Source organism: Pogona vitticeps, chromosome 2 (assembly GCF_051106095.1).
Source record: "Pogona vitticeps strain Pit_001003342236 chromosome 2, PviZW2.1, whole genome shotgun sequence".
Classification (NCBI taxonomy): domain Eukaryota; kingdom Metazoa; phylum Chordata; class Lepidosauria; order Squamata; family Agamidae; genus Pogona; species Pogona vitticeps.
The window spans coordinates 174,794,256-174,807,168 of record NC_135784.1 but is presented as its reverse complement, the minus strand read 5'-3'; the positions used below and the strand labels follow the sequence as shown (position 1 = coordinate 174,807,168).

Genomic DNA, 12,913 nt, shown 5'->3' with positions numbered 1-12,913 from the left:
ATTCTGCTGGCGATAATGAGAGTAAACAGTGTCATTAGGCATGTGTGCCTGCTTCAACATGTAAGAGATCATCAATAGTTAGTGTAGGAATCTGGGTGGGAAATGGAGTTTAATGGCTATAGCTGGATCGATGGGGTTAATTGCTGCTTGAAGGAATCTGGATTCCACAGCTTTTAAAAAATTGGAAGTTTTCCCCTTGTGCCCACAACCTCCCACTTTCTTTTTCTATTTAAATCATCAGCCTCTTTCATTCACAATTGCTGGCTCTTGAAATCAGAATTCCTGATACACGGATGTTTCAAACTACAAAGTTTACTAAGTGACCAGTCATGTTTTGTCTCTGTCAGCCTGACCCACCTGACAGAACTATTGTTTGGAAAGGTGAAAAACACGATCACCTGTAGAATCCCCAGACATCCTAGTAATCCAAAAAGAGTACTGTGATTCAAGGAGTGGATCCTGTTGACAAAGAGGCAAATGTCGTCGTTCAACCCGTGATGTACAGCTTGGGGGGTGGGGTGGGGGTGGAAGAGTTATTTACTGCCCAAATCCTACTAGGTGTTTATGTGCACATGAGATGAATCATCTGCTGGATATCTCAGTGGTTTAAATATCTAGCTGTGGAGCCAGAGGTTGGAAGTTCAACTCCCCACTGTGCCTCCTTGACAGGCCTTGATGACCCATAGGGCCCCAAAACGTCCAGAGGATAGAGCTAACAACAAAACAATTTGCACCTATATGCTGTACAATGTTTTTAAGCGTATCAGAAGTATTTTACTTTTCTTTCTTCTTACAAGAACCTTATAAGGCTGGCACAGGCCATCTAGTACCCTCCATTTGCTTCAACAGGTCCATCCCTTGTATTATGACTTCAGAATTGGATTAAATGGAATTCAGGGAGAGCTCGTGAGTTCCTGCTGGCTTCAGACAGCATGGCCGATGGCCAAGGGTAGGGAATAGGAGCCAGAAGTTGGGGATATGATTCCTCACTATGCCTCCAGGGAGAAAGGCCAGCCTGCGTGGCCTTGGGCAAGCTGCATAGTCTCAGGGTGCCCCCAGAAGAAGGGAATAGCAAACCACTTCTGAGTACTGTATTATCTACCTGGAAAACTTGGAAAGGGTCACCTTAAGTAAAAACTGACTTGATGGCCCACAGTTGTTGTTGTTGTTGTTGTCGTTGTTGTTGTCGTCATTGTCATCATCATCATCGAAGCGACATGGGGAAGTGCATTACAGCTGCTAAGACCTTGACCACATGTCCTGTGGCTTTCTAGCAAGTACAATACAGTATGTTAAACTTATCTTTTTTCTGCCCAGGGGGACCTCAAGAAAAAGAGCCCAGGGGCTTCCACTTACAGCAGCTGTGCAAAACATTTTTTTTTCAGTAAGTGTAGCTTCCAAGACAAGATACACCTGTTCGAATCCCAAGAAACAAAACAAAACAAGAAAAAAATGTGGCACATTAAAGGCTATTATATTTAATACTGTATTAGGTTTTCGTGGACACCTTCACTTTGTCAGACATATGGAAACAGAATGACTGCTCAAATCACCTCTTTTATAAAGCTATTAAAGCTTTGGTCCTGAGTCCTCTTTTTCAAATGGCCACCCTCATTTTTTTCCTCACAAATCCAGGAGTCCTAGCTGAGTAGCAGCATTGGACCAGAATGGAGGCAAAGCAAAAATGATGAGACACAACAGTAAGTTTCACTGCAGGGCATGTTAGCGACTTGACTGGCTCCTGCCGACACATGGCAAAACACAAGCCAAAGCATTATTATATGAGATGTTCAGAGATACTAATCAGGTATGTTAATGCCTCTGTTTCTCCTCCCCCTCCTTCCTTGACCGGTCTCCCACATTTGTACAAATGCAGAGCAAATGGAAATTTAACATGCATAGCTGTTTTGTGGCATTGAGATGCACCTGTTGAATTTCTGCCTATAATGGCGCCAGCATAACTGCAGGAGGCTTGGCAGAGAGGGAGGCGAAAAGTGAGGAGGGTTTTTTGCAGCACTGGTCCAGAATCCCTGGCGGTAGGAAGAATCCCTGGTTGTGGCCAACAAGGAAAAAGAGGTTCTGACCGATACCGACGAGGAAAGAATCAGGACTAGTGCTACCTTGAGCCCACCCTCTCTTTTACCTGATGAACAGGTGGACTCACCTGGAACTCCTCAGCCAGCTGTGCCTTCGCAGCTCCTGCTTTAATCTCCACTTGGGCTAGGAAGCCTTTCACATTTTCTGCACAACGATTCATCCTTCTGCTTACAGGAGAGGGACCGATACAGGCTTGGAACCGAAGAGCATAAAATGGTAAGAGGAAGTTGAAGCCCTAGCATGACCACGCCTCTCCTGCTGTGGCTGGCGTGGGATGGGCCTGGACCTGTCTGGCACTTTGCCCTCTCTCTTGGAAAGGGAATGTGGCTTTTCTGAAGGCACTGTGATCAGGGTGTGAACACTGGGCAGCTGATCAGAGAGAGGAACAACCCAGGTGGCATCAGCAGAAGCCAAACCCAGCTTCCCTGTCAAAACCTCTCTGGCTCTGGGTTATTATACAGCAGTGGTTCCCAACTTTGGGTAACCCAGGTGTTCTTGGACTGCAATTCCCAGAAGCCTTCACCACCAGCTGTGTTGGCTGGGGTTTCTGGGAATGGACTGCAATTCCCAGAAACCCCAGCCAACACAGCTGGTGGTGAAGGCTTCTGGGAATTGCAGTCTAAGGACACCTGGGTTACCCATGTTTGGGAACCATGGTTACACAGCATCATCCAAGTTTTCTGCTGCCAAACCCTTGGGGCAACTGGACTTCAGAATGTAAGCCCTTTACTTACTTGTCTGAGAAATAAGTCCCTGAAGAGTCCTGTGGCATAATACTGTATATCTAACAATGTTAGATGGGGACCTACGAGAGTGAGGTCAGAGTTCCAATTCAGCCGTAAACTCAGTGGGTGACAGAAGGCCAGTCACCCTCACCACTGTGCCTCGTGGCACAGTGGTTAAACCACTGTACTTCAGCCAAAACTGTGCTCACGACCTGGGGTTCAATCCCAGGTAGCCCGCTCAAGGTTGACTCAGCCTTCTATCCTTCCGAGGTCAGTAAAATGAGTACCCAGCTTTCTGGGGAGGGCAATGTGTAGCCTGCATAATGACTTGTAAACCGCCCAGAGAGTGCTTGAAGCGCTATGGGGCGGTATATAAGCAGCACGCTTTGCTTTGCTTTAGCTTGACCTGCCTCACAGGGTTGTTATGAGGATAAAAGTAGAGAAGAGCCACATGTAATGCCTTGAGCTCATGAGAAAGAAATGCAAGATAGAAATTTACCTGCTGTGGTTTAGGTATCTGGCTTCGATTCCCCACTGTGCCTCCTTGACAGGGCATGGAATCAGTAATCCATAGAGTCCCTTCCAGCTCTGCCGTTCTAAGATTATAATTATCAACAAGCTTTAATTGGTTGCAAAGACTCCACTCCTGTGGAAGTATGCCAAGAGCTTCCCCCCCCCCCCCGCCAGCTCCAGATCTGATTCGGCTCTAGTGGGTGCTGTGCAATCTGAGAGGCACAACCTGGAATCCCTTAAAGAGGATACTTAGTACAGTATTAGTCAGCATCTTTCTTTCTGTTGTTTTATCCTTGCCTATATCTTGACCTACGTCTCATGAGACCTTAAAGAAGAGGTCTCTTTGGGCTGCTGGATGTTTTGCATGTCCAACTCCCACAGTCTCTCACCACATGGGTTGTGCTGAATGGAGCTTCCTGGTGTTCAAAACCAAAGCCTGAGAAGTCCTGCATCAAAGACTTCGGCTGAGGACAGACGTGCAAAGAAAATTATATTTCCTCTCGTGACAGTGTTTTAATTCTGTCAGTGTTGTCTTCTTTATGATGGGCAGTCATACCTTCAAAGGAAGCCTGGGTTGACAGTAGTGGCCAAAATCCCGGGGCTTAGTGTAGTAAATAGAGTAGGCCCATTGAATCAATGGGGATTGAGTAACAGCTTTTCATTCCAAGTACCAGTTTTACACATATGTGGTGTCCAGTACAAAACAGATGCACTGGGCCAAAAGCATGACGCTGAGGAAGACCTGAACAAAGTACAAATGTGATGAAATACCAAGCAGCCTTCTTAGTGCAGGTTGACCAAAAACATAACAAAAACTATCAGTTGAAGAAATCAGCAAGATGTTGGTGACTGTGGGCATAATGACAAAAATTGATATTTTTTTTCTCACTAAAGAGTGGAGTAGAAAAATCACTCTTTTAATACTAGAACTCCCTGTGACCGTGTTATATGTTGTAGTCCAAATAAGTAATTTTTCCAAACTCTGCAGAAGGATCCTTGTTGGTAATGAAAATGCCAAGGCAACTTAGACTTTCTTCCTAGACCATCATAGGAAGTAGGAAGGATATATATTTTTACATGAAGGAAGTGTGCGTATGGAATTAAAACAGTTCTCATGAAGAATATACCCCTCTGCTTTCTTTTCTGCAACAGAATCAAGTCTTTCTCACCAAACCACATTAACCTAAAATGAACCTCAAGTGTGAAAATTTGTAAGCGTTAACATTTTTAGAGCTGTGAGGCTGCTCTAGATAGCCTTCACTTCATTCCCCTCTCGGTAGAGTACAAAGAAAGATCTTTGTGTGGGAAAACAAGGTTGTTGTATGCAGCACTGTTTGCCTGCTTCCCACCACAATGTGCCTCAGTAATGGCCACAAGAAGTCTCTCTTCCAGGCCCAAGAGAAGTTTTACACTTAATCAAAGACATATAAGATGTAATAAAGCAATGAAAGCCTGGGAAAAAGAATACAGTAAATTCTTAGGCCGTATCTGCTTCATATTATGCTTCTTGGGCAGTTACTTGCCTCTAGATTTACCAGGTCAGCAGCTTCTTGTTCTGTGCAATTCCAGGGCCAAATCTTGAAATCAGGACCTTGTGCAACAAAGTGCAACAAAGTCGGTTGTCCCCACTATCTTCTAAACAACAACAACAACCCACCCCAACCTGCCAGAATCCTATTTGCGATTCATGTGTGCATAAAACTGTGGCTGTGAATTGCCACTAATTAATGAGGTGCCAGTTGTATTCCCAGCCACACAACCGGCTGCACAATGGAGATGTGGCTAGGATGTGGTCTTAACCGACTAGATAGGCGGGATATAAAACAAACAAACAAACAAACAAACATGGCTGGCATCTTGTTAAGTAGCAGCAATTTGCTACTGTGGCTTATGTAATTCAATGTATGCGTGTGTATATTGCCAATAGGATTTTGGCCATTACACATGAGCACACATAAACAAATGCTTTGTGCTGAGTTAGGAAGCCCTGCTGCCAGTTGGAAGTGGGAAGGAGGTGGATACCCAGACATTAAAGCCACCAGACAAAATGAAATCAATCGAATTTATCCTGTGCTAGAATCCCTTGCTCAGAGGTTTCCCTATGCACCTGGAGACTTTGAGAAGCAGAATAGTTTCCTACAACTTCAACTTCATCCTCTGAGATACAACAATCCTACCTGCTCCCAGTCTCTCTTCCCTGAAATTGATGTTCTGTGATGGGCCACACCCACCCAAGCAGCCATTTTGAGAGTGGTCATGCTCTCTGATGGTGACTAATCCACTGCACTGTACCTAGAGATCCACCACTGGAACTAAATCTTGTTATTGTTTAGTTGTTAAGTCATATAGAACTTTTCGTGACCCCATGGGCCAGAGCATGCCAGGCTCTCCTGTCTTCCACTGCCTCCTGGAGTTGGGTCAAATTCATGTTACTTGCTTCGATGACACTGTCCAGCCATCTCGTCCTCTGTCGTCTCCTTCTCCTCTTGCCTTCACACTTTCCCAACATCAGGGTCTTTTCCAGGGAGTCTTCTCTTCTCATGAGATGGCCAAAGTATTGGAGCCTCAGCTTCAGGACCTGTCCTTCCAGTGAGCACTCAGGGTTGATTTCCTTCAAAATGGATAGGTTTGTTCTCTTTGCAGTCCAGGGGACTCCAAAGAGTCTCCTCCAGCACCACAATTCAAAAACATCAATTCTTTGGCAGTCAGCCTTCTTTAGGGTCCAGCTCTCACTTCCATACATCGCTACTGGAAAAACCATAGCTTTGACTATGCGGACCTTTGTTGGCAAGGTGATGTCTCTGCTTTTTAAGATGCTGTGTAGGTTTGTCATCATTTTCCTCCCACTAAACCTAGTTTCTGATAATTAGTGGCAAACGGTATGTAAAATTATTCTGTTATTCAGATACCAAATGTCTCTCCAGTTCAGGGAGTCTTTCCCAGTGTTATCTGAAGATGAGGGGGAATTAGGTTGAATGGGGGACTTTCTGAATTAAAAAAAAATAGAATAATAGAAAATCATTCTGGAAGGGCCTATAAAACCATCAAGTCCAACCCCATGCTCAAGGCAGGAATCCAAGTTAAAGTATGTGTGTTTCATATTAAAGTATGTTTCTCTGTGTGCATAATTTGTGCGCCAGGTTTCAGCTATTCTGCTAAATGTTTGGACTCATGGGAAACTTTAGCAATTTCATATATTTTTCACAGCAATCCTTTTGAGGGTGTGTGTAACTGCTTGAGGCAAGAACTTGGTGAAGTATAACCTTTTAGATGTTGATGGATTGCAGCTTCTGTATCAGTCTTAGAGAGTGGCTGGCACTTGAATTTCAAACCTGGACTCCCTGCCCCACTTGTCAAGAGAAAGATGGGCAGAGCCAAAATGCTAAGGTTGCAGTCTTATGCACAGTAGGCATCCTTCAGTCTCGAGAGACTATGGTAACATGCTCTGTATGGAGGTCTTGGAACAGCGTCTAGTGTGGCTGAGAAGGCCAATTCGAGAGTGACAATCTCTTCTACATTGAAGACAAATACAATATGTCTCCTGTCCAGCTCCCTGGTTTTGCTTGTTTCGGGCCTGCCTCTTTGCCTCGGCCTGCTGTACAAGTGTCTCTTCAAATTAGGAGAGGCCATGATGCATCACCTGCCTCCAGGCTGAACGCTCAGACGTCAAGGTTTCTCATCTGTTGAGGTCCATTCCTAAGGTCTTCATATCCCGCTTGCAGATATCCTTGTATCGCAGCTGTGGTCTCCCTCTGGGGCGGTTTCCCTGCACTAATTCTCCATACAGGAGATCCTTTGGAATCCGACCATCAGCCATTCTCACAACATGCCCAAGCTAATGTAGACGGCGCTGTTTCAGTAATATATACATGCTAAAAATTCCAGCTCGTTCTAGGACTACTCTATTTGGAATTTTGTCCTGCCAGGTGATACCAAAAATGCGTCAGAGACAATGCACAGCATCTGCGACTGAAGAGTCACTTCCATGATCATGGATGCTGTGATGTGAGAGTCCGTTCAAGACATTTTTATGTTGCTCTTCCTCCAAGGAGCTCGGAGCAGTTTAAACGATTCATTCCACACTTTTGTCCTCATAACAGCCAGCTGGGTTGGGGTGAAGCAGAGGACAACCCAGGGTTAGCTGGGACATGACATGGATGGTGTCTTGAACCTGGAACTGCCTGGTCTTCATCGATCACGAACCACTATGGCAAACGGTTTATAAACATTCATAGAATCGGGATGCATATAGAAGGTCATCTTATTATACCGAAGAATTCCTACAACACATTTTGTTAATGTTTCCTGTATAATAATTCCCCATTTGTGTGCCACAGCACCCCAGGACACTGCCAAAACTAGCTGGGGATGCCACAGAATTCTTGGAAGTATTCCGGTGGAATCTGTGGAAGTATGACTCAGTACTTCACCCCTCCCTTCTCCCCCCTCACTCAAGGTATCATGTTGGGGGAGCAGCGGCCAGTGAGTCAAGGGAGTCACAAGTAAAAAAAGTTTGGGAACCACTGCTGAACAGTTTTGCAACGTAGCTCGCTCTTTCTGTTCCAAAGAGACCTCTAGAGATATTGAGAATTCCAGTAACAACTTCCTCCATCTTAGTTTCAGAACACGAGAGGCCTACAGAACTCCACAGGGAAGCTTCCACGTTGTTCCTCAGTTTGATCTGCCAAACCATGACTATATGAATGACAAGTGAGTCTTTCCTTGACCTCTGATTCAGCCACCTGTACGGGGAATATATTTACTGAGACCAGCTATCTTGGCACTGGGAAATATGATTTGTCTTTTGTTTTCTTCTTTCTCTTCAATCATGGGTCAGTGACTGTATATGGAAAGTCCCTACAGAGGTACTGTCCGTAAATAGAAGAACATAATATACGAATAGTGCCAAGAAATACATAATTCTGATCACTGTAACTTCCAGTGCTTGGTTTCTGGCTTAACCCCAGGGCTCATACCTCCTGCCTTGGTAAACCTTTCTCTAATCTCAGATACGTAGATATGTCAGAACTAGTTGTGGGGACTCAACAGCAGCACTCTATGTATACTCGGCTGTGTCTTCTTTGCCATTACAGTACTCTGTTTGTAAAATGGGTGTGTCATATGTAGGCATCCTGGGAATCAGAACAGCCAGGAATAAGGTGAGAAAGAGCTCCTTCCTTTGACCGAGACCCCCTTGCTCTCAAAGGAAATGGGTGGCCACAGCAACCCCTGCTTCCCCCAGACTGACTAAGGACTGGAATTGTGAATAAACAAACCATCAACAAGTTAGTGGCCAGGAGTGCTGCCCCCTGTAGTAGACTATAATAACTACAGCTCAGAACACCCCACTAACTTGAATAGAGATTGATGCTAGCTAAATGAGCATAGGATTGAGGTCTTAATGGAACTCAGTTGCTCTTTCATGTTCACAACCAGGCTGTTAAAAAAGAAACATCTCAGTTCACATGATGAGTATTATGAGTACTATGAGCATCATGAGTAATAAGACTGAACTACTCTTAATACTTGCGACAGACAGCTCCTAATTCAATTAATTAAAAGACATTATCCAGCGACTCAATATTTTCCTATTTGCAGTTATGCATTTGCAATCAAATTGATAAGCAGCTGAATAGAAAAACTGGTACTTTAGCCAAAATACAAAATGAACTAGATTAGTAGACGATACCATCTACTAAAAATGAAGAGAGGGAGTACTACTACTTTAATGTTACTTGTATTCACTATCTCTCAGAGTGGTACTTGTTTGTTCCTTTCTAATATTTGCATAATTGCTTTAGCTTTAATATTACCTTTTAATGATGAAAGTTGTCTGTTTATACTCATCGTTCTTAGTTTTAAATATTTTCTTTCTACAATGTAAGCTGCCTTGGGTCCTTTTTAAGGAGAAAGGTGGGGTAAAAATATTTTAAATAAAAAATAAATAAAGCCATATTAGGAAGAATGCCAGCAGGAGAAAAAAAAAGATATAAATGCAAGTATTATAGACCTATGGGTACAACACAGGTGTCACATACCTGCTAGACAGCTAACCAAAATCCTATTGGGATTATACTGCCAAGTGAGTAAATCACATAAATTGTGGCAATTAATTCCAGTTAATTAACAAGGTACCAGTTGCATGCCAGGTCACATGCGAGCACCTTTTCAGTAGCTGCAGGTGATTTAACTTACTCCAAATGAAAATCCTAGTAGTAATCTGGCCCTACCATACCGACTTTTACACATAAACCATATATATATGATTTTATAGACAATGATGGGTGGTTATTCAGCAAGTTAAAAAAGCATAATTTTTATTTGCTTAGACATTATACTGACTATATCAGGAAGTAATCAATTGGTGCCCTCCAGATGTTTTGGATTACAACTCCCATCAGCCCTAACCTACGTGGCTAGAAGAAAGGGATTTTGGAAATGTTAGTAAAAAACATCTGATAGCACTAGATTGTCTACCCTTGGACTACATAATAACCACCACGGTCTGTACTGAAAAATTAGGTAGTGTTGCGTTTGTCCTGCCACAATTTTAAATTGAGCCATTGTGACCAGAATCTGGAAATCTCAGAAAAGGAATTTATAATGGTCTCATGGAAAATCAATCCATTGAAGAGTGCCAATACTGTACACACTAAACAACAGCATGAACAATACTCTTTAAAACTAATACAGTACTACTAACCACCTTCATCCATTAGCAATATGGGAAGTGTTAAAAGTGGTGGTATGAGAAATGTGAACAATTGGGGAAATGGAGTTTTAAAGAACCATGATGCTGTTGACAAGAATAATATGTATGTACAGTCAGCTTGAAGTGAGAACATAAACAGGAAGTAAATGGGTATAGATAAAATTAATAGTAAAAGAAAATGAACTGAAAAATATTAGAACTGAGACAAATACTGATGTGACGCAATATCGGAATGTAAAAGTAAACACATAGGAAACAATAATTCAAGGTTTTGGGGGAAGGTTTTTAAAGGAAGTCATTAGAAATTAAATAAAATAGTAACTACAATGAGTGTGAATGGGAGAAAAGTTAGCAAATCTTTTGATATTTCAATGCATTTTATCAATGCTGGACTAAATAGTACAGTACAACAGAAAATCCTAATATAAAATACTTAATTTTTTAAAATATGTGAATATGTTGTTATATGCTGTGAATCTGGAATTACACTGTACAGTATAGTGACCCTAATAGGGCTTTCAAGGTAAGTGAGATATTTAAGGTTTTACCAGTTTCACAACCCCAGTAAGTTTCCATGGCTGAGTGAGGACTGGAACTCAGGTCTTCTGAGTCCTAGTTTGTCACTCTATTCACTCACTGAGTCAAATATGAGGATTCCAACAATAAAAGAATAAAAGAAAATGTTGGAGGGTGTGAGGGTTCGTTGGGATGGACTGTTTTCTCCCCCATAAACGGATGAGGCATTGGAGGTAGATCAAAAGGTTCTGCATTTATTTCCACATTAACATCAACTGGGTTTCCCCCTACAAAAGGGTTCAGGGATTCTTGTAACACATGACTTGGCTTCAACGGTGTCCACAAACTATTTACAAAAGGATTCATTGTCTCTGGATTCCAGGGGCCGGTTGTAGGCGGCACAGACCCCAGTCCAGGGTCCAAAGCTTCTTCCAGGGAGATCAAGGGCAGTGTCTCCTCGTCGCCACTCCAGCCATCCCAGGAGGATCCCTCTCCTCCATCTGTACCCCAAGGGCCGGGTAACCCCCCAGCTTCCTCAGTTCAGCGATATGCCATTGTTTCTTTCTTTCAAGTTCTCTGGCGACAGCTTCTCTTTCTTCTCAGAGTTTTCTCCTCCACTCCTTAGCTTCCGTTTCCCCCCAATAAGAGGGTCGGGGTTTCAATCCGAGCTGCCGGCGTTTCTCTGCCTCTTCATGAGGAACCCGGACCTGTTCCCACTTATGGGTCCAGGGGTCCTCCATCCACACCCATTCCCAACCGCCCGGAATATCTCTCGGTCTTCCCCTTATATCCCCTACTCCCGCTTCAATCTCCTCCCCTCGGTTTCCCGCCCGAACTCGCCCCGGTTCCCGGGTGATTCTTAACTCTTTCATGACCTCCTCCAGGTCATGGGTGTCTACCCCCTTATTTAGGGTAAGGGATCCGACGCTTTCCTCTCCCCAATCAGGGGTCTCCACACCTTTCTCTTCCCGTCGCAGTGGGGATGGCGGGGGGGATGTCTGTGTGTGGTGGGTGCTCTTCGGGAGCAACGGCACTCCTATCAGGGCTTCCATCTTGGGAGCCTCACAGAGGGGATTGGTTGAGAAGCAAGCGTTATGAATAACTAATTGTTTTAGAAAATGAGAGTGTTTAATAATAATACTAATGCTAATGCTAATGCTAATGCTAATGCTAATGCTAATACTACTACTACTACTACTACTACTACTACTACTACTACTACTACTACTACTACTACTAATAATAATAATAATAATAATAATAATAATAATAATAATAATAATAATAATGTTATCCATCAACAACAATCTAACAAGGAGTCACAAAAGTTTTTAGAAAGCATTTAAAGGCATTTTAGAGAGATTCTGAATGGATTTCTCAAATTTTATATTGTTATTTTGACATTCTTAAGTATCAAATGAAGCATCATTCTCCCTTGTATTTTTATAAGTTGTTTAAAGGCCCAGTGTCAGAATGGAAGAACTGCTAGAACTGGTTTACTGATATGGCCGAACACTGGAGGCAGCATTTTAAAATACTTCTTGAGGCAGCCGTGGGCACTGCCACTAAATACCATTAGACAGAACCAGAGAGCACTTCTCCGTATTTTTTTGGACTGCTGGTACAACACAGCAAATGTCCAACCTGAAGAATTACTTTAGGGCAACACAGGAAAACGGTCATAAACTGACAACTGGAAGACATTGCTGTATTATTAATAGATCTGAAAGAGGCCATCCCAGAGAGGATTATAAGTGTATCAGAAATGGGGATATAAACTGATTAAAAGGCAGTCTAGGAAACCAGAGATATTTCATGTACTGCCCTCTGTACAGCAGTGTATGAAAGACCTACAGTATATGAATTTCTAATAGGTCCTAATTCAATAAAGTTGGAGCCCATATTCCAAAAATACACATAAAATCAATTTTACACCAGTTTGAGCATGTGATAAACAAGATAAACTGCCAATGTAGAATAATGGTGAAAAATGTGTCAGTTCTAACAGAAAACACAATTTGTCATGTCTGCCCTTATATTTTTTTAAATTTGTTTCTGTATTTAGTTTTGTTTCATTTATATTCCTCCATTTTTTGAATTCAGGAATGCATGGGCAGCTTCCCAGCAAGGTCCTGTTGAGATGACCTGTCATGGGCGGAGTGGCCCAAGGGGAGCAAGAGCACACCCAATCCCTTGCCTCATCACTGACATGGATGAGACACAAGACATCACCCACAGAGTATGCCACGACAGGGGATCCAACATGCATGGATACAATTTGCAGTTACTTTTTTTGCCTCTTTAAAAATTAAATGAAAATGACAGGCACAACCCCATGGAATTGTGGGTC

General features: G+C 42.9%; 2 protein-coding genes across 4 annotated transcripts in view; one reads left to right on the top strand and one right to left on the bottom strand.

Moving 5' to 3' along the window:
- The window catches only part of PTPN18 (protein tyrosine phosphatase non-receptor type 18), a 39,030-nt gene extending 36,704 nt beyond the window's left edge, over nt 1-2,326 (bottom strand). For both annotated transcript variants that reach the window (XR_012084071.2, XM_072991301.2), the window contains exon 1: nt 2,165-2,326. Coding sequence is in view for 1 of the 2 variants with exons in the window: in XM_072991301.2 (XP_072847402.2) it covers nt 2,165-2,257 (93 nt within the window). In the remaining variant the exon portion in view is untranslated. The remainder of the gene's footprint in view (nt 1-2,164) is intronic.
- Nucleotides 2,256-12,913, top strand: part of LOC110081141 (vacuolar fusion protein MON1 homolog B) — a 34,669-nt gene continuing 24,011 nt past the window's right edge. The window contains exon 1 of one of the 2 annotated variants that reach the window (XM_072991299.2): nt 2,256-2,313. The gene's annotated coding sequence lies outside the window, so the exon portion shown is untranslated. Of the gene's footprint in view, nt 2,314-7,970; nt 8,046-12,913 lie in introns of those variants that run through there. The other variant, XM_078386457.1, reaches the window with a different exon arrangement.